Here is a 21,324-nt window from a genome sequence, read left to right on the forward strand (position 1 = left end):
ATGGGTCAAAGGTCGGAGCGGTTCTCTTCGAGTTGATAAGTTTGTCATCTTCTGGTTCGTTTGTCAAAGGAAGATCTTATTTGCACTGTTCTTGTTCGTTAATCGAAGAAAAGTGTAGAATCCTCGCTTTCGGATCGTTGGTCGAAGGAAGCACCCTTCCGGTTCGCTCGTCGAATAAAGGTTTTATCCTTACATTTTCATTCATTCTATTGTAATCTGTTAAACTGATTTTTAGTGAAAACGTTAATCACTTTTTAGAATGATTAACAACTGGACGTAGATTCTTCTGAATCGAACCAGTATAATAATCCAGTGTGTTAATTTTTCTACTCCCTACACTCTTTACATTTTACGCATATCAACTGTTTGACAAATTTTCTCTAAGAAAATTAATTTTCTAACATAGACGATCTTAACTTAATTTGTAACCGAACACACTTTCCGCTATATTTCTTTTATTCTGCTACACGACTCTATTCTGTACCGATTATTTCCGACACTCTTCTACATGAGTATGAATGGTTAGTAGAGTTCATGATAGCTTAACAAAATAAAATAGTCATCACCTTAAGACACACCATAGTGAAACATGCATTTAATGAAATTTCTTCCCTAAAAATGTCGTGTAATTCCTCGTTCATACCTTTGCATCACTTTACAAATCAAATACAACATCAAGATTAAAATTGATATCATAAAGTCACAGAAAATAACTAAGAAAATATGCATAACTGATGGTGCCCAACAACATCGGAGGTGCACTTAACGTTGACACTCCAAGAGCTTGGCGCTAGTGACAAAACCTAGCGCCCGGTGAAAAACCCTTGGAACACCTTTAGAAAAATTTTAGAAACTAATGTCCAACGACACAAAGTGATGCCCAACGACAGAGTCAATGAGCTCAATGAGAACTAACTCAAAGAATTAATATCAAAGTGATGTCTAGTTGTGTCATGTTGTACCCAGCACCCTATAGCAAAAACGCTTCAGACCTTGAAATTTTTAATTGGCATCCAGTGCCCTTTTCTTTCGCTCAATACGATGATAGAAACCAGAAACTAAATGTGAATAATTTGGCTCGACGAATTGCCTCTAATAAGTATCTTTACTCCTTTTTTTAGTTCAAACAAATGTAAATTAGACTTTAATTGTTACCAATCAAGTTAATTTCTCAATTTAGAATCCTCTAACTCAATTTCTATATCAAACCCAAATTCATCAAAATATGAATTCATACAATTTACACCTAAATAATACATTATCACATCAATATTCACATGCCAAACCAGATTAAGCATAAATTGTATTTGCTAAATTCATTTTAACATCAATATGCAATAACACAATTAGTTAAAATTTACAAAATATAGACTAAGGCTAACTTTCCTTACCTACTAACATTGTTCAACAAGCTCCAAGACACCAAAATTCGGCTCACACTGCATGATACTTTATCTACGCATAGAAATATCATAGAGATGATCAAATCGTACAGTTGTAATCATTGATCAATAAAGAATCACACAAAATACTAAGAAGTTACATGCAAACCAAGAGCAGGCCGCATGCAAATGGAAACAGATTTGGACCGAGAAAAGGTAGAAAATTGTCTTACTCAAATGGAGAAACTAAGAAGATGATTTGAAATATTTCACCTTGAAAATTATTCTAGTGGTCTCAAATATTTGAATAGTAAACAAAAGACAAGAACACTCAAAGAAGTTAAATAACATTAGATAAGTAGATTATAGAAAAATAGTATTTTTTAAAGTAATAAAACTCAGTTTATAAAATTTCTTTTATATTTAATCATTTTAATATTAAATAATTATATTTTACTATTTTAAAAATACTATTAATTCTAAAATATCATTTTATAAATAGTTACACTAATCACACAAACTTTATAACCTAATTAATAGAAAGATTTAACTATAAATACTTAATTAAAAAAATAAATTTACTGAGCATTTAATAAGAGACTCGATTAAAAGTTTTTAAATTTATTAAGAATTTAAAACTTAATTAAGTTAAAATTTTATTTTTAAAATATAAATTAAGTATGGATGTATCATTTTCCAACTTCAAATGAACATGTTTTTTCTACTAAATGGCCCAAATAAAATCATTGCATGTATGATTTTTAAGTATTATTACAAAACATTAGATTTAATTATTTATTTGATAGTGAAGTATATAAAATTTATCTTACGGACTTTACATTTAAAAATTGTCTATTTATTTCTTATGTAACATATTTAATTTCATTTAATTCCTGTGAATTTAGAATATGGAGATTAATATATAGGTTCAAAATTATAAGTACAAATTTGTAAATAGAAAAATGATTAAATTATTTCTTTTTAGAAAAATACATTTTATATGACAACGTGTAATTTTAACTAACATAAAAAGTAATATATATGGTTAATACTATGGTGGTCATATCTATGACACTTATTACTACAACTACGATACAAAGTGAATATGGTTAAATCTACAGTTGTCATATCTACTGTAGTTATTACTATAATTGTCCTAGAAAGTGAACGGAAAACATCATAATGACGTATTTTAACATTTTTCCTATGTTGGGTTTTTGAAATTAATATGAAATTTGATTTTTTTTTCTATAATGGTTGTTCGAGTGACATAAAAAAAACTTTAACTTGAACTTTCTATATGAATTATATTTATGTTAGTTACAAAACTGATGTAAAAAAATTATTCAACCATCATAAAAAAATAATGTTTATTGCAATAGTGAATTGGAAATATAGTTGACAATAATATTATTTATTTTATACGAATGTGTTCAACAACCAGTGAAACTATAAGACTTTTAGAGTGATTGAGTCAAGTCTACCATTAAAGACTATTTTCTTTTATAAAGCACCGATATGGAATGAATGTATTATGAATATTCCAAACAAAAACCAATTAAATTAGGAAATATATTATTTTCTTTATGTAACATAATATATCATAACTTTATAATATATTTGAGTTTTCAATTTGAGTTTTCAACTATTAATTTTTTTATAACTCTCATTTGACAATTAAACTTGGTCCAACTACATTAAATAATTTGTAGTAAAGATTGTTATGTGAAAAGAAAAAGAAAGATTTATCAAATGTAACATTTTCAAAAGGGTGTTAGTTCCTCGTCATTCCGGACTTGTATATCTCCTCATTATCTTTTTTATTTCAAAAGTATTCTACATCTTCTCATTATTTTCTTTTATTTTAAAAATATCCTAAATCTTTCTATGATCCTTAACAATTTTTCTCTTTTATCTCTCCACATTAATGGAGCACTCATATTTGAACTTGTGATATATTGCAAAATGTAAAATTCATATTTTGTTCTAAATTTCTAGAAAAATGTGTATATATGTGTGTGTTTTTTTTTACATTCAATATCTATAATTTTTAACATATGTTTTAACTTACCGACATGTTTGACTCAAATAAATTGAATAAAGTATTTAATTTATTAGATAAATAATATAAAAATATTATTAAATACTTAAAATATAAAAGAAAAATTATTTGTTAAAGATTTAGAATTTATTTAATTCTTTCGTCATTATAAAGTTAATATATAATAATAATATAATATTATTTACAATTAATATTATTATGTTTATTATTTTGTATTTGCATCTAACTTTTAAATTTATAAAACGAAGGTGGTAGAAGCACAAATGTTGAATTTTCCTCTGAATTTCATATTTTGTCGAGGATAACGGGAGAGGTGTGTGAATGTTCCATTAATACATAGAGAGAAAGAGAAATATGATTGAGGATAATGGAGAGATGTAAGATATTTTTGAAATAAAAGAAAATAATAAAAATGTGTAAAGTATTTTTGAAATAAAAGAAAATAGTGAAAAAATGCATAGCACTTGGAATGATGGAGAGAGGAATACCTTACCTAGAAATGATGATTTACCATTTGTACAAAACAACAAAGAAAATGTAGCACACTTTATTGTATTTGATCTCTTTTTTTTTCTTTTTTTTTTCATCTAAACAAATTAAAAAGATACTATTATAATATAATTACATTTAAAGTTTAACATAGTTATAATAGTTAAATAATATTAAAAATAATATATCATAACTTTATAACAATATAAATAATAAATGGAATACTATATTAACAGGTTCTTAACGTTCAAAATAAAACTATTTTTTTTTTATCATAATACATAACTATGAGTTTTAACAATACATGTTTCTGAAAAGAGAAAGTTTAACCAGTATAAAACAACATTCATCAATAGTAACAATTAAAACAAGACAAATATTTTAATTTTGTTTATAAGTAGCTGTTCCAATTTTCACAAAAACCGAGTTCCAAACTTATCTTTCTTTTTCAGGTGAGATTTTGGTTTTTGGAGAATCAAATTCTAAATTTAAATTTCGTGAATCTTGTCCGAATTATTTGAAACTCGGTTTATGAGAAACCGATTTTCAAACCGAGTTTTTATTTTATTTTTGTTCATTCGATTATTAGACAGCCGAATTTTGAGGTGGTGTTCGCAAATCTTGGTCAAGCTACCAGTAGGAAAACGGTTCCTAGAGACTGAGTTTTAAGGTAGTTTTGTGGTTCTTTTTAATGATTACATGTCTAAATTCAGTAAATGGGAAATCCAATTCTGACCTTAGGAACTCGATTCTCAAACAATTGATTTCCAAGTTTTTTTTTTTTTTTTTTTATTTCATTCAAAAGAGAGAGAAAGAAAAAAGAAGATTTATGTTTTGTAATAAGAAAATATTTATAGTTTTGAATTTTGTTAAATTATTGTTTTGAAATAATTTTTGCGTACTTTCCTTTATTAAACAATAAGACACGAGAATAAAAATTAATAAATGATATATATATATATATATATATATATATATAACAAATAAAAATTTCATTATTCTTATTTAAACCATTATAAGTATATTATAAAGCACGAATATAAATTTTATTATTTTAACTTAAATAAGTAGATGATGGATCACAAATTAATAATAGTATTATAACATATTTTTATATTCAACATGGAGTAAAAGAGTAAAATAGTTATAAAAGTGTAAACTTTTGTATTTTTTCAAGAAATAATATAATAAAAAGTAAGTAAGAATGATGTCAAATGAAGGTAAAAAAATTTAGGTGTGTCAAAGAATCATTTTTCATCACGAATATAGTCAAGCTTCTTAATCTTTACGAAATTCACATAAAAAAAGATATGGTTTGTTTATGAACCATTATTAAATGTCAATTTATCACATGTTGAACATTTTTTTAGCATAACTTAAGAAAACGAAGTCAAAAACAATTTTTTGAACAAGTTTGAAAGTGATATGGTATTACAAATGACTTAACTTTGACCCTAATGGTCCTAATAAATGATTTCTAATTATAAGACGCATATAGTTGATAATAACCTCGTTTGGAAAAGTACAAAAAGGCAAACCTTTTTATCTTCAAAATCTACATTAACATTAAATGAATTGAAAGCATTTATCATTTTTATTTGGTATGGCGAAAAATACCTTGTATGTTTTAATGACTCAATACCTCTATTAATGTTATTTGACAACTTTATTGGGTAAATGTATCAAAAACATTTTTTCTTTTAGTACAGTTTAAGCTTACATCACTTGGAAGATGTTCCAATGACTCAATCTTTCAATGAATGTTCTCACATGCATTCTACCACAAAGACAAGACTTAACACCTTTATTGGTTAAGTGTCTACATATAAATCTTTAACAAAGTGCAACAATGTCTTTGGTATACTTCTTTCAATAACAAACCAACCATGACTGAATATGATGAAAGAAAGATCAAATAAAAGTAAGAATTATCGGATTAGAAAAACAACTCGACTAGCTCGATAAAAAACATAGCTCAACTTCAACTAGCTCAACCAAAAGTATAACTCAATCAGTTCAAACAACTTGACACAGTTAACTCGACCTAGTTTACAACTTAGTCATTTGATTATTATTTTTATCTTAGATACATTTTTTACTCTATTACTTGTTTAATAATTTATTTTCTAATAATACAATTTTAAAAAATTATATGTTTATAAGATGAATATATATATATATATATATATATATATATATATATATTCTGTAATAATAAAATTAAAAATATATAACTGAATATAATTTTTTTTTATATTGAATATAAACAAATTACGAGTTAACACAATTCAAAATGAAATAAAAAAAAAATCATTTGGAAGTTTGAATTCTGACATGTAATGAACAAAAACAAAATACAAATTCAACTTGAAAACTTACTTCCTGATAATCGAGTTTCGACTACTCCGGTTAAGATTAACAAAATTGAAACTCGAAATTCGGTTTTCGAAAGACCGAATTCTAACCTAAAAAAAGATACAAACTCAGAACTTGGTTTTGAGATAATTAAATTCCAACCTATATAGGTCGATCATATTTGCGAAATTGAAGATCGAAATTTGGTTTTCTAAAAAAAAAAAAAAATACTTATAAAAAAGCATGCTATCTTAATAAATATGATATGCATTAAAAAGAAAAAATTCATCCAATCTCTGTTTTTTGACAACACACACCACAGTCTGAAAAGATAAAAAATGGCACAAAGTTTGAAATATTTATGATGTAATTAAGAATAACGGTAAGAATGCAAAATTTAAAGAGTCTTTTATTAAATAGAATACTAGTTAGTACACAAAACCTAAATCTGTAATATTTCTTTTCTCTCTTTACCTACAAACTTCTAACGTTGAAACATTTCTAGAAGTGCCAAACTAAGTATAAAACTTTTCTACAAACATAATTTAACTACCATTCTTAGTAGTTTTACCCTAAAAGAAAATAGTTGATAATATAGATGGTTGGAAAATAGTACATTAAAAAGAAAAAGAAAAAGAAAAGTTAATTTAAAACTCACAAAAGAATAATTTTGAATTATTTCGTAAACAAAAATGACTCATTTAAACTTTTTTTAAAAGATTAGAGACTAAAGTAAACAAAGCATAAAAATCAATAAACTATAGTTATAAATAAGTTTGTTTTAAATTAAAATATATTAATTGGTTTTGTCATTCTATAAGGACAAATAATGTCATATTAGATATCACTATATGAAATTTGACATTAAAGTTATATTAATTCTTCAAAATCTATTAATATTTGCCATTACATAAAACTTATTAAAAATAAAAAATATATAAAACATACTCATGATAGAGATTACACTTTCAAAATATGAACCAACTATACTTATTATAACAAAATCTAAATAAATACACGACAAATAAATATTTTAATTGATTTTATCAATCTATAAGTCAAAAAATATAATATTTTCTCTTTCTTCTAAGTGCTTAATTCCACGTATTATTTCAAAGTTAGTAGTATAAAATAGTCTTCCTTCTATTTATGTTTTTATGTAAAACCTTATAAGTCATTTAAACTTTCAATTTATAATAATCTCCAAATTAAATTTCAGCATATGTTTTTCTCAAAATATTAATAATTATGATTTAAACCACTTATTAAAAGTTTAAAATATTTATTTATTGTAACTTTTCTAAATAAACTCATATTAGATATGATCGTGTACTTTGATATCTTAATTATATTATCACTTTAAAACTAGTTTATTATTTGTCATTACATAGAAATTTATTAAAATAGCAAGAAAAAAATACAAAATATAGGAGATCACATGATAAAAAAATTACACTTTATAAAATAGAAACAGATTATACTTGTTTTGAAAAGAATTTGTCGTCTCTCTTTTAAGGTTTTAAAAAAACTATATAACACAAAAAATCTCAAACTAAAATGAATTATTTTCCAACCAAAGCTTTTGAAATTCTTCTTTTCAAGTATATTTCAAATCATAAATAATTTTATAAACTCATTATAATTAGATGTTTGCACAACTAAAAAGTTGAAAAATTACTTATATAATCATTTCAATTTCTTATAAAAATCTCTATAATATGGTTAATATTCATCTTATACTAATTAACATATAAATTTTATCATATAAATTTCATTAATATATGATAAGTTTTTACACACAAAAATAAGAGACTATTTCATGTTCATATGCTTCTTATTTTTCCACAGCCAACTCCTAATATGTAAATATACTATATTTTATGCATTGAAACATACATATTTAATACAAATTTAGGTATATGTATAATATACCAGTAAATCACAAATTACAAAATATATTTGTTCTGTTCCATAGTTGTTACTAGAATCATTTGAACAAATATACAGAAGAGTCCATTACACATACAAAATCTTCGTAGAGACAATACCTCTGGCTTTAGTGATCGATGACGTTATTATATTATTATATATTTTAAATCAGTCTTTGAGATTCTCGATATATTATTTTAAATATCCATCAAAATCCAATAATGAATAGTACGACAGACTTAAATATGCATGAAAATAATTATGATAATATATTAAAGGGTTAAATGTGTTTTTAGTCTCTATATTTTGGGACGATTTTGGTTTTAGTTCATTTTCAAATTAAGGTACAATTTAATCCTTCAACTTTAGAAAATTCTGGTTTTAGTTTTTTTTACCAAATTTTTTAAACTTTATTTATTGTTTCAAGCACATTTCATTATAGCATTTGAATTGTTTACACTGTTTGACACATTTTTGTTTCAATATTAACTGAGAAACACGTTTGAAACAACAAATAAAGTTAAAAAAAATTGATAAAAAGGACTAAAACCAGAGTTTTATATAGTTGAAGGACTAAATTGTACCTTAATTTGAAAATGGACTAAAACCAAAATCACTCCAAAGTATAGGGACTAAAAACATATTTAACCATGTATTAAACTCTAATGAAGATAATGAATTTGAGTAAAATTTATTTTAAAAAAAATTGCTTAATAAATTGAGATGGGATGACTTATATATTAATTATAAATTAATGTTGAGTGAAAGTGTTGAAAAGTAGTAATGAGTAACTGATCCATGATGGTTCATTGCAATGTGTTGTTCCTCCAAGTACACCATGGTCATCTTAAACGGTTGCGTTTTGTTGAAACATGTTCCAAGGTTTCCTTCAACTCAACTCATTAGTTGTGCCTATATTTGACTTTTCTTATTCTTTAAATTAAGTATTTTTACGTCAGACGCGACCTTATTAAATCGTCACACCTTGTGCCATACGGAAGGAAAAAACGATCTAGAACCAGACATGGTCAACCCGCTGTATTCAACACGTGAGTAAAATTCTAAATTCCCAAAATAACATAATGTTAAATCCTTCTGGTTAGTCATATTTTCAAGAAGAGAAAACAGAAAGCTAAGAAGGTCTAAAATAAAAATATTATTTTTTTTATGTGGTGTCAAAGCATTATTACTCAAAATAAAAGGGTAGAAAAATGAAAAAGGAAAATAAGTGAAAGGAAAGAAGAAGGGAGAACATGGAAAATGCTGCAATGGTGGTCAATAAGACACACACACCCCACAAGACAACCTTTTTCCTATTTAAGGTATCATAAACCACTGTGCTGCCAACAGTAATACATTTACTAAACACTTTTTATTTTTTTATTAATTAATAAATAATCTCACATTCAAATCAAAATGGGCGTCTCTTCTCTCCCGGTCAACGGTCAATGGTCAACACTCTTATTTCTTGCCCTGCCTTTCCTTCTCCCTGCTTTCCTTCCGCTCTCAATCCAATTATTTATTTTTTATATAAACTTAAAAAAAAAAATATTTTTTATAATGTCTCTTTCACCTAGTTATTATTATAATTAAAAATACTTATTCTATGTCAATTTCAGAACGCTAAACCATTCTTAATCTTCCTCTGCAAGTCACCAATTACACTTTATCTAACAATCTCCTACCTTTCCTAATTTTAGGAAACTATTCTCTCAGCTTCCGTTTAATACCAATTAACATCCCAAATCATTTCCTAGCTGTAATTTTGACTTATTTATAGTTTATTTTAAATTCCAACACTCAACTTTTGCTTTATAATAACCTAATACAAACTTTAAGACAATGCATCAACTTGAATATATTTAAATTTTATTTGTATTCAAATTAAGTCTTACCTTTTTCTCTTAATTTCATCAAACCTTTACAAAATTTGATGTTAACAAGTACAACAATCAAAAGTACACAATAAAAATAAACATTTAAAAAAAATAAATGAAATATTTTATAAAATTAGCATAGAATTTGAGTAACTGAGTTAAGTTATAAAATGGTAAGGGATGGAAAATTAGGATTGACTTATAAGAGAATAAATTGAAATGTGAAAGAAAATTAGTGTATGTAGAGTGTATGGAGAAATAAGTGAATGAAAAAATAAATAGTTAAAAAAATAGAAGAAGTGAGAAGTTTGGATGTATGTTGAGATTAGGTTTTAACGCGTGGGAAATGAAACACGCAAACGTTGCTCATTTCCTCTGCAGTTCGCATTCACACACGACACGCTCTTCTCTCTCATTTATATTCACGCTCTCCCCTTCAACCCTCCCCAAACGCACTCTTTCTCCTTCTCTCTCTTTCCATTTCGTCAAAAACATGAATTCCGACACGCAACACGGAACGCCGTCGTATTGGTGCTACAGCTGTACCCGCTTCGTTCACCTCTCATCTCAGGCCACCATCGCTTGCCCTCACTGCCAGAGTGGCTTTGTTGAAGAGATCCGTGCCGAGGTCTCGCCGCGCCACCGTCTCAGCCCTTTCCCCGACGACCATCTTTCGCTACGCCGACAGGGATTCCGCCGCCGCCGTCGCGATGCCGCTGGCAACCGCTCCCCCTTTAACCCCGTCATCGTTCTTCGGGGATCCGGCGATGACTCCGCCGCCGAACACGAAGGCGCCAGCACCTTTGAGCTCTTCTACGACGACGGCGACGGCACTGGCCTCCGTCCGCTCCCGCCCACCATGTCGGAGTTCCTCCTCGGCTCAGGCTTCGACCGCCTACTCGAACAGTTCGCGCAGATCGAGATGAACGGCTTCGGCCGCCCGGAGAACCCGCCGGCGTCCAAGGCGGCGATCGAATCCATGCCGACGGTCGAGATCGGTGAAGCGCAGGTCGAGACCGAGGCGCACTGCGCCGTGTGCAAGGAGGCGTTTGAGCTCCACGCGGAGGCGCGTGAGTTACCCTGCAAGCATATTTACCACTCGGATTGCATCCTCCCGTGGCTCTCCATGCGAAACTCGTGTCCGGTGTGCCGCCACGAGCTTCCTTCCGATTTGGAAACTAGGGCTCCGAGTCAGATCGACGAGGAGGCGATAGGGTTGACTATCTGGAGGCTTCCAGGAGGGGGATTCGCCGTGGGTCGATTTTCTGGCGGACGCAGGGCTGGAGAGAATCATTTCCCGGTGGTGTATACGGAGATGGACGGTGGACTGAACACGAACGGAGCTCCGAGGAGGATTTCTCGGTCGGTGAGAAGCAGTAGGGTTAGGGAGAGTCGAGGATTTGGTAGGGTTGTTCGCAACTTCTTTTCATTCTTTGGAAGGATCGGTTCTAGAAACTCTTCTTCGTCTTTGTCATCTTCTGAACATGGTTCCGTGAGTAGAAGCCGTAGTCGTGTGAGTTCAGTCTTCAGCAGAAGCTCACGGAGACATAGCAGAACTTTTGTTTTGGATGATTAATTGGTGATGGCAATTTTGCAAACAGTAGCAATACTCTTTCAATCGTTTTAACTTTGGGTCATGAGATTCATACTGTAAATAGCATGTAACTAGCATCAATAGAAGAAAGTCTTTGGTACTCTACTGGTTTGATTCATCATCAATACAAGGAAATGTGCTATTCTTTTTGGCTACGTGAATCAAACATTGTGTGCTATCAAGTTGGCATCAGTGACTCTCTGGCAATGGGAAACATGATTAATGTTTCGTTCCCCGCCGACTGAATTATTTGATTTGTTTATAATATTACATTAGTCCATTATTTCTGAAGATTCTTTAAGGATTGTGATCTTTAGATGCTGCTTTCAACTTGCAGCCCAGAACCATAATGTTTTGACCAATGTGCTGACGATGATGATATGTCACTCTTCCTGTGTGACCCCTTTTGAATTAATTGGGAATATGAATGAGAATTGGAAGAGGATGCTGCACAGGAGATGCAATTGGAATGAACAGCACCATCTAAATTATTGTTCTATGTAGCATCTGAAATTCTGTAATTTCAAATTGTCCAATACCTTGTGCAGCACTTGCCCTTCATATCACCATGCATGATGAATTAAGAAATAGAGACTGTTACTGAAATTCTTTTGGTTCCTATGGGTGTGCTCAATTCAGGTGGCTCTGATAATTCGCCCAGATTGTGCCGTGGATTCCACATAATGGGTTGCCTTTTTGATTCATGTGCTTAGATTTTTCAGCCGATGCACTTGCCACATGTCTAGAATGTAGTGGATAATTAATAGAGCTAGAAAATTCTCAATATCCAACATGTTGTCTGACTCCAAAAAGTTTCTAGCAAGTCTGAAATTGGTAGATGAAGTTTTAAGTAGGAAGTTTTGGGTGCCCCATAAAGTAGTTAGCGAGTTTTAACTCGGAAGCAAGCAACTTTATGAAGCTATGATCCTTCTTAAACCCTACTGTGAATTAGAATAGGACTGTAATGAAATTAAACCATGTTAAAGTTAAGGTTTAATAATTCATTTAAAAACATTATAATAAATAATACATCAACAATATACATGACAATTGTATATCCTAAACTAAACATTACACATGACAATAGTATATGCTAAAAACAATCGTATATCCTAAACATTATGTTCTAACTATAATCAGATTAACTTCAATAACTATAATGAACAAGACTTATATTTAGCTACAACGAAATTAATTTAACTAAGTATAATGAACAATACTTACGACACACATCATGAATTTTTCATGAAGAGAATGCAAACCATTCTTATTGAACATCTTAATCCATTTTTGAAGAATATTAACTAAATTTCTTCAAATTAATTATAATTTTTCAATCACTTCTCATTTATTCAGTTTTCATAAAAGTGTTATTCTTTCTTTCTTATTTGATGCTGATGTTTCTTACCTCAATCCATCTTTAGTATACCATCCAAAGTAATTACAACAAATATCTTCACTTTTACTTTATAAATAACAACAACAATTCAAAAAAATTCTAACAATAAGCTCTTTTAGAAAACAGTAACACGACTTCCACAGTTTTCATGTATTTTACTTTATACTTATGACAACCTCAAAATTATTTCTTTATCTTTTTAATAGATTTCGTAGTTCTTAATTAATTTTTCTCTACATGATAAGTGGGTGATACATGGAAACTTCTCAGGTGTCCACCACGACAATAACACATATTAGGATTTTGCATCCATCATCCATTACATGTGAAAGATGAACATGAATGATCTATCGACATACCTTAATTATTCTAACTACAACACTAAAATATAGTAAAGATCAATAATATCGAACAAAACCAATAACCAAGATGAAGAGTTGAAAAAAATAAGAACAGAAATAAAAAATGTCGCATCAGACAAACCACCAATATTAACAATGTCGAAGAAAAAAACAATTAAGTTCAACAATGTTGAAAAGGACAAAAAAAAATGTGAAAGAAGAAGAACGTAGAATAAAAAGAACTAGCAACATCAAACATACCTTTTTAATTCGAATTTCAGAAAATTTTTCTTTTTAAAAATGCAAATTTCCTTATTAAAGAGACATGAAAATATATACAATAGTGAGCCACATCATTATATATATTTCTTTTAATGTTATTAAGCCAATTTAATATCAAGAGTTAAATTGCTTTAATTTTTCAAAATTAAAAATCTAATAAAGACAACAAGAGTTACATTGTTTTAATTTTTTAAATTAAAAACTTAAGACAAAAAAAGGTTAGACACTGATATGCTATTTTTAACCAAAAACTGAAATTAAACCTAAAATTAATAAATTATAGACATGTTTGGATATATCAAACTTAACTCTGTTATCAAAATCCAAATTAAATCTCTTTTAAATAATTTTAAATTTGTATATTTGAAATAAAAACCATGATTTTAAGTGGGAAAATAATCGTATTTACAGAACGTTAATCAGTTATATTCTTAACGGAATTAATCATTTACTACATTTTTTTTTGTTAATATATTAAATTAATAGAGTTTAAGGATATGTTTGATGTTTGCTACAATAATATTTGCTTTTCACATACTTCTTTAAATTCTATTTCTTGTTTTAACTAAAGACACTGTTTTTTCTTTGTTGTCGTCTGCTTCGTATTCTAAAAGGAAACTAAATGAACTTTATTTAATGTAACATGAAAAAATAAAAATTATTTATCTCTATCACTCTTTGTTATAGAATAATAATATTTTCACATACACAAAATTTTTACATTCATTTTAATATTACCTTTTTTACTTTTTATTTTTTTATTAAAAAATTAAAAAATTTATTCATTTATAATTAGAAAAAAGTGTCATCTTTTATATGTGTCGGTGTTGATTGTGAGCTTCTATGGTTGCATGCGAACAAGGCGTGTCACTGCTACCACACTGCCTCTACAGTTACCAATTCCACGTGTCATCTTCAAAACTCTTCACTTCTCCTCAATTTGCTACCCACCATATACCTAATTTTTCAATTTTCTATTTTTTCTTTTGGATATTCTCATTTTATATTTACAATTTAGAGTTAGAAAATTATTTAAAGCTAATGAATTGATTAACTAATAATACTCACTAAGATGGTTGTGTAAGCAGAAAATCAATACTAATAACTTTGGGAGAAAAAGTATACGTCATGGATTAATTGAAAATGTAAGTTTTTATATCTATAGATATAATATAATGTTTCTACAAATAGCATTTTCCAAATCTTATATTGCAGCACATCAGTGACTGAACCCACCGTCACCACACCACAGCAACAAACGTAGACACTGACGGACCAATCCCTGGTACGATTACAAATCCATTTGGGGACAATTTGATTTCGGTAAGCATGTTGATGATTTTTGTTTTTGCAGCTTACGATGTGTTTCAGTGCTGGAAAATTGAACCAACAAGACCATATTTCCGTTAAATGTTTGTAAGAAAATGTAGAGTCTTGCATCCATTTCTATAATTTGATGAACCTCACATCTCAATAATTGTAATGTGGTTTTCTGACGATGGTGGCTGTTGCTGTTTCTTTTTCCTATCTCTGTTAACTTTTCAGGCACTCTTCATTTTTCCGGTGAGAATTTGCCTAAAATTGTTTTTTTTCTTCTTCATATTTTTTTCCCTGCCATCTTGACGGTTTTGTATCACCAAATCATACGTTTTTACGAGTTGGTCGAGTTGAAGTGCGAGGTCCACTGAATTAGAAAAAGCATCTGCATTCTGCACCAACGTGTTATTCTTAAAAATGCGAAAACACACCCTGTTTCCTCAGAATTTTCCGCACAAGTGGGAGAGTTTTGTGTGGGAATTGAGTAAGTTGTTAAATACATGGGAAGGGGGAGTTTTTTTTTTCACTCTTTAAGTTATTATGCATACCTACATTTCTTTTTTGCAATGTTGGACCGGCCATGATGTACAATTCATTATTCCTTGTACTGAATTTCATAAAACTGTTCCGGCTCTTACAATCTCCTGAGCTAATGAAACATAAACCTATATAGGTTAATGGCTTTAGCTTTGGCTTCAAAAACAAAAATTATTCACCATTTGTTTTCACAAGAGAAAAGAATGGTCTATCCCGCTATCTTTCAGAAGTTATGAATCTAATCTTCAAAAGGTGGATCTGGTTAGCTTCAAATTGTAGTTTTGCAAGCAATGCACCTTGATGAGCCTAATGATCTGTGTTTGTTTTGCAAAAAAATTGCCTAGATAAGGTACTGGAATGTGAGATGTGATTTATCATCTACTCTTCAAACAATAAAAATTATCTTTGCTGCCAATAACCATCAATCTATTAAAATGTGTTTACTGCGACTAATCATTCAGTCTTCACAAATTCATGGGTGGAATTATGTGTGCTTGTTTGATTCTTGAATGACTTAATACATGTTTATTCTTTCATTATCAGTTTACAAATTTGTGTCATTGTAACTTTTAGACTTCGATTAATAGCTCGCAGGTAGTATTGTCGTGAATTGTTGGCTCAGCGAGCTCCTTTGCAATCATGAGTTTTGTCTTCCGAGGGAGTAGGGGAGATATTGAAAGTGGATTTTCAGAATACGTTCCTGAAAGAACCTTGATGGTACGTTTGATATGTGCGAATGTCAGTCTATGTGCTAGTTTTCGTCCGCTAAATTCAAATTGTACATAATTGGACTGTAATTCTGTAATTCTCATTCTCTTTTCCTACTTCTTCATATCAGCGGGTTCATCCAGCTCGCCCAGTTAATGGCAATTCTTTAGCTTTTCTTATCACAGGTGATGTCTTCTCTGCTGTATATAATGCTTTACTTCTTCATAGAGCATATTCTTGATCTGTGTCTGACATGCTTATTTGCCAGTTATTTTGATATTCATGATATTAAACTCCCCTCAGATGTTACATCATTTTTTGGTAAGTAATCACTTAAAAAAATGTTAAATTTGATGTACTCACTGCCCTGCAAGTTAATTATCTGCATTGAAGTAAGAAATTAATTCTTGGCACATAACATTTCAGCTCTGGGTTGTACTGGCTATCTTTGTCATGGCTACAAGTCTGAGGATGTATGCAACTTGTCAACAACTTCAGGCACAGGCTAGGGCTCATGCTGCAGCAGCCTCTGGGTTGCTTGGCCATACTGAACTGCGTCTTCACATGCCACCATCGATTGCAATTGCAACCAGAGGAAGATTGCAGGGACTTAGACTTCAGCTTGCACTTCTTGACCGTGAATTTGATGAGCTAGGTATTATGTTTATGAGTTGTACCTTTGAATGTGTATTTTAATATCTTTTCTTAGTTAAAGGCCCCAAGATGGTTGCCAAAAGCAGATAAAGGCTTATATTGCTGTATTGTTAAATTCTTTTCTTGATTTTGTTGCAGATTATGATACTTTGAGAGCTCTTGACACTGATACTGCTCCTAGTACTCGTTCAATGACTGAGGAAGAGATAAATGCCTTGCCTATTCACACTTATAAAATTCCAGTCCCACCAAAGTGAGTTGTAATGGTTTCTTAAAAAATAAATAAATTGATAGTGATAACGAATCAGAAGAAAGGCTAGCTGCATAAGCTTGCATTTTTCCTTTCCTGAAGCTCACTGTTTGGAGGGTCAGTGCATCCTATTCTACCTATTCTGTAGAAGGCACTGACTTCTGGTAGAGATGGGTGAGTTTAAAGTCCACACTCCTTAGTATTTTGGTATAGAAAACCATTGAATATGGAGCATAAATCATGCTCCATGGAGAAATTGGCATCTCAGTGAAGCTGTTAAGGTTATCTTTGCTAGAGGTGTACGGAGACCAGCAGTTGTGACTCTAATTAAAAAACCAAATAGTTGTTTGTTGCCAGTAGTCATCCTACATTTGTGGTAAAATAGATGTCATCTACAAGACTCATAATCACTGGTAGTAGAATGAGGATCTTGAAGGGATTATTTTCACTCATTGCGTACTAGATGACCATTTGTGAAAAGAGGCTGTGCTGTTATATCATTGCTCAGGAATCATTAGTTAAGATATAGAGAAAAATACATTTGGTTGTCTTTTTTTATTTATTTATATATTTTAGGGTTCTCAAGCCAGTTTAACTGGTTTATAAGACTAGTTTCCTCCTTTGCGTGCATTTGCATTTATGTAAAGTGCTAAACCATAATAAATAATCTGATACAAGTTGTTCTATTAACAGGGATGGCTCAGCCAGTCTGGCATCCTCGTCAGGTGCAGCTGAGGTAAACATATGTTAACTGTCTCTGCTTTTGGTTTGTTTACCTTTTCTAGCCTAGGTTGTCAGGTCATTGTATTTTATGGTTATAATGGTGTAAATGTGTTGCCTGGTTTTACTCTTGGTTGTTAGTTTTGTATACCACTGGTGGCCTATATTGCTGTTAATGCCTCTCATAAGTACTTTAGACAATGCCCCAAGATATAGATAGCAAGCTATTCGATAATTGGCCCTAATATGTTGTTCTATTCATTCTTCATGGATATGCTTTTGAAGAAAAGATATATATATATATATATATATATATATACGATTCTTTTAATCCAAGATGTTTGAAGAAATTGCCCCCATTTGATGGCTTCCATACTTCTTATTCCTGGGAGGGAACAGTTTTTAGTGTCTTTGTTTAATGGTCAATCAGATTAAACAAGAATCTGGAGGAACAGAGGCAGGTATCAGAGGTTCAGAAGATGAGCTGACATGTACTATATGCTTGGACCAAGTTAAGAGGGGGGAGCTTGTTCGTAGCTTACCATGCTTGCATCAGGTTTGATCACCGCCCACCCTTTCCTTTTTTCGTTGTTTTTCAAATTATTCTGCCCTAGTAGAAACTAGTACTTATCTCTCATTGTCAGATTTATTTTGTGATAATCATTAGCTTTCTTAGTTTTCTCGTTATACCATTCTAGCAAATCCATTTGAATTAAAGCATTCTGCTCATTTTTGTCTGTATACTTAACTAATTCACAATTATTCTAACTCTTTCAGTGAGGGTATTTCAATCAAAGAAGACTGTTTTGTCGTAGTAATTAGAGTAATTTATACATTTTAGAAGATGCGTCCTTAAATGATAAGAGAATTTGAAATGTGGGGAGGAACAATCAATACCTTGCCCATATCAATCTTTTGTTTACTAAACTCGATTCATTTTTAAAATCTGTTATTATTTGTTTCTGAACAAAACTTCAGACTAATACAGTAGGTGCTCATAGTATTATTTTGGTATTAAAATTTGAGTTTTTCTTTGATAACTAGAACCAACTAATGCCAAGTTTTATTCTGCATATTGTCATTGATATTAGACTCTAAATTTATTTGAAAAATAAAACCTAAAGCATCAAAGACACTGCACCTCTATTTTATTTTGTTTGATTAAAGCATGATGGCTGTCAAGTAACTTCTGTTGCAACTTATTCCTCCATCACACTTGTTAATAATTCAACTTTACTTAAAGCTATAAAGGGTGATATATATATATATATATATATATATATATATATATATATATATATATATATATATATATATATTGCGTATCATAAATGACTTATTTTCTTTTTTCTTTTTGTCTAGTTTCATGCTAACTGCATTGATCCCTGGCTCCGGCAACAAGGGACATGTCCTGTGTGCAAATTAAGGATAGGGTCGGGAAGTGGGGGAACCAGGGAGAGCGAATCCGATGGTTCAGATATTGCGTAATCTGATGGCTTAGATATGGCTGTAAAATGCATAATGTGATGCCTTGAAGTGTATCTTCATGGAAACAAGTATATATATGTATATGTATATATTATTCTGTATTGGCGTATATAATGAGCTTGGCATGAGTATATGATTGTATTCTAGTTCATGTTTACTTATCCCGAGAATTCTTACCGAGACATGTGTATCTCTTGATATATAAATAAGCATTACAAATTTTATAATGTGGGAAGTGCATGATGATAGTGCATGTGATACATATCTTATCTTTTATACTTAAGTTAAGACATCGCCATCCTTAAGAATGATCTCTGATAAATTTGCAGGTTTAGCTGTTTGTGTTAGCAATTCCTAGATCTAACTAATTATGTCCAACACATAACTGGATTTAAGTTTTATTCATTTATGTGATGTTTTGCTATTGACTTCACTAATACATGTTAGGTTATGTAACCACTTTTTACTTGACAAAAGTTAAATAAGGTTTTAATTAATTACATACAAGGGCCCACTTATCCGTTGTGATTAGTTGGGCTGTATATATAATGCGTAAAAAAATACTTTTTCTCTCCAAAGTTTGCAAAGTGTTTTTTGAGTTTTGTCTTTGTTGCGCGTTCAAAACATGGAAAGGGTCTTTTACCTGGCCTAAAACCAACCCTAGTTTCTATCAAAAGTTATTTTTTCTTTTATAGTGACAGTCACAACCAGCAGCTATTCATGCAGACCTCCATATCCACCAATCCTGCCATGTGAATTCATGAGTACAGTTTATTGATCCTGTGAATCAATCAAAAAGGTAAAGCATATTTAATGCTAGTATTATGATGACAAGTAGGATTTCTTTTCAAGAGATGGATATTTTTCATATCAGTTTTATTTAAGTGACGGATATGCATTACAGTGTATTCATTCCTGAAAAAGCTACAAAAGGCGAAAATAAATCGGATGCCCACATTGGAGAGGATACACAGTTAATAGATTTGCTATGTCAGTCAAATTTTAAAACCAAGGAATTGTTATATCGCTGCTAACTGATTGTTGTACCTAGACCAAATCCTTTTATTACAGGCTATTCTGCAGTTATTAAACTGATATAAATTATTGTGTATGTATACATTCTATAGTTCTAGATTTGTCAGCCACCGCCTACAGAAATATGGAACATTATAGTATTTAATTTAGTTACGTATGATTCCAAAATGCAATGCTTATAACATTTTTTAAAAATACTCAACTTTGGCCAGATTCAATGATGAAGAAGTATTGTACTTTTTCATTAAATCCAAAGGCAAAAAGCATCACGTTTTTTCTTGATCAGAAAAAAACAAGTACAAAATGAAATCTCGAAGATGCTGTTTGGGATGAACGAAATTTGTAACTCAGCGATAAAATATAAAGTTCTTGTCACGAGTTATTGTTTTCTATAGTTCAATAGTTATAAATTAAAAATGATCTATCGCGATTATATCAACTTTCCTTATTTTAGTTTGATACATTATAAAGTTCCAGTTATCTAGAATTAGATTGAAGTAACTTATATTATTATGATTTGTTTCGGATGTGGAGTAATCTTCTAACTTCGCCGTAAGTATCTATTACAATTACGAAAACCTTCTTAATGAAATCGCATAACGGTCTAATCCAGAAAACTAACTGGTGAGAAACTTTCATGGTTCAGTTTCTTTGCATGTAGTTCTACCTTGGAATAATGTTAAAAGGTAAATCTAAATTGAGATATTTGGTCCATAAGAGAGATGTATTCGAAAAGCTAAATTTATATCGAAGTTCGTAGATTGTTGTCAATGTTGATTTGATTATTTTGGCTTTGTAATGAATCTTTCTGTCTTAGTGATTGAAACGTTGATCCTAGACTTAATTAACCAGGAACCTAATCTCTGCCTGGTTGTTTTGGTGGCTAAAAGAAAAGTTGGATCAAA

General features: G+C 30.3%; 2 protein-coding genes across 10 annotated transcripts; both read left to right on the plus strand.

Moving 5' to 3' along the window:
* Positions 1-10,474: 10,474 nt before the first annotated feature.
* Positions 10,475-11,979, plus strand: LOC106756504 (E3 ubiquitin-protein ligase RDUF2). The gene has a single exon (XM_014638965.2). The coding sequence runs from the start codon at positions 10,588-10,590 to the stop codon at positions 11,668-11,670; it is 1,083 nt and encodes a 360-aa protein (XP_014494451.1). The 5' UTR covers positions 10,475-10,587; the 3' UTR covers positions 11,671-11,979.
* Positions 11,980-14,847: 2,868 nt separating this feature from the next.
* On the plus strand, positions 14,848-21,144 carry LOC106777240 (E3 ubiquitin-protein ligase SDIR1). Of its 9 annotated transcripts, XM_014664810.2 has the most exons (12): positions 14,857-14,995; positions 15,065-15,136; positions 15,256-15,273; positions 15,369-15,511; positions 16,152-16,281; positions 16,403-16,457; positions 16,541-16,593; positions 16,699-16,927; positions 17,065-17,179; positions 17,870-17,912; positions 18,327-18,452; positions 19,259-19,611. In XM_014664810.2, exons 5-12 carry the CDS (start codon positions 16,204-16,206, stop codon positions 19,382-19,384), a joined length of 825 nt encoding a protein of 274 aa, XP_014520296.1. In that variant the 5' UTR covers positions 14,857-14,995; positions 15,065-15,136; positions 15,256-15,273; positions 15,369-15,511; positions 16,152-16,203; the 3' UTR covers positions 19,385-19,611. The 9 variants fall into 9 exon arrangements, 8 of the variants coding, with proteins under 8 accessions (XP_022634154.1, XP_014520296.1, XP_014520320.1 ...); XM_014664834.2 differs by lacking the exon at positions 15,369-15,511; XR_002667140.1 differs by lacking the exons at positions 15,065-15,136; positions 15,256-15,273; positions 15,369-15,511; positions 19,259-19,611 and adding exons at positions 20,080-20,183; positions 20,289-20,601 and having other exon boundaries at positions 14,848-15,033.
* The last annotated feature ends 180 nt before the right edge of the window (positions 21,145-21,324 follow it).

This window comes from Vigna radiata, chromosome 2, assembly GCF_000741045.1.
Source record: "Vigna radiata var. radiata cultivar VC1973A chromosome 2, Vradiata_ver6, whole genome shotgun sequence".
NCBI lineage: Eukaryota > Viridiplantae > Streptophyta > Magnoliopsida > Fabales > Fabaceae > Vigna > Vigna radiata.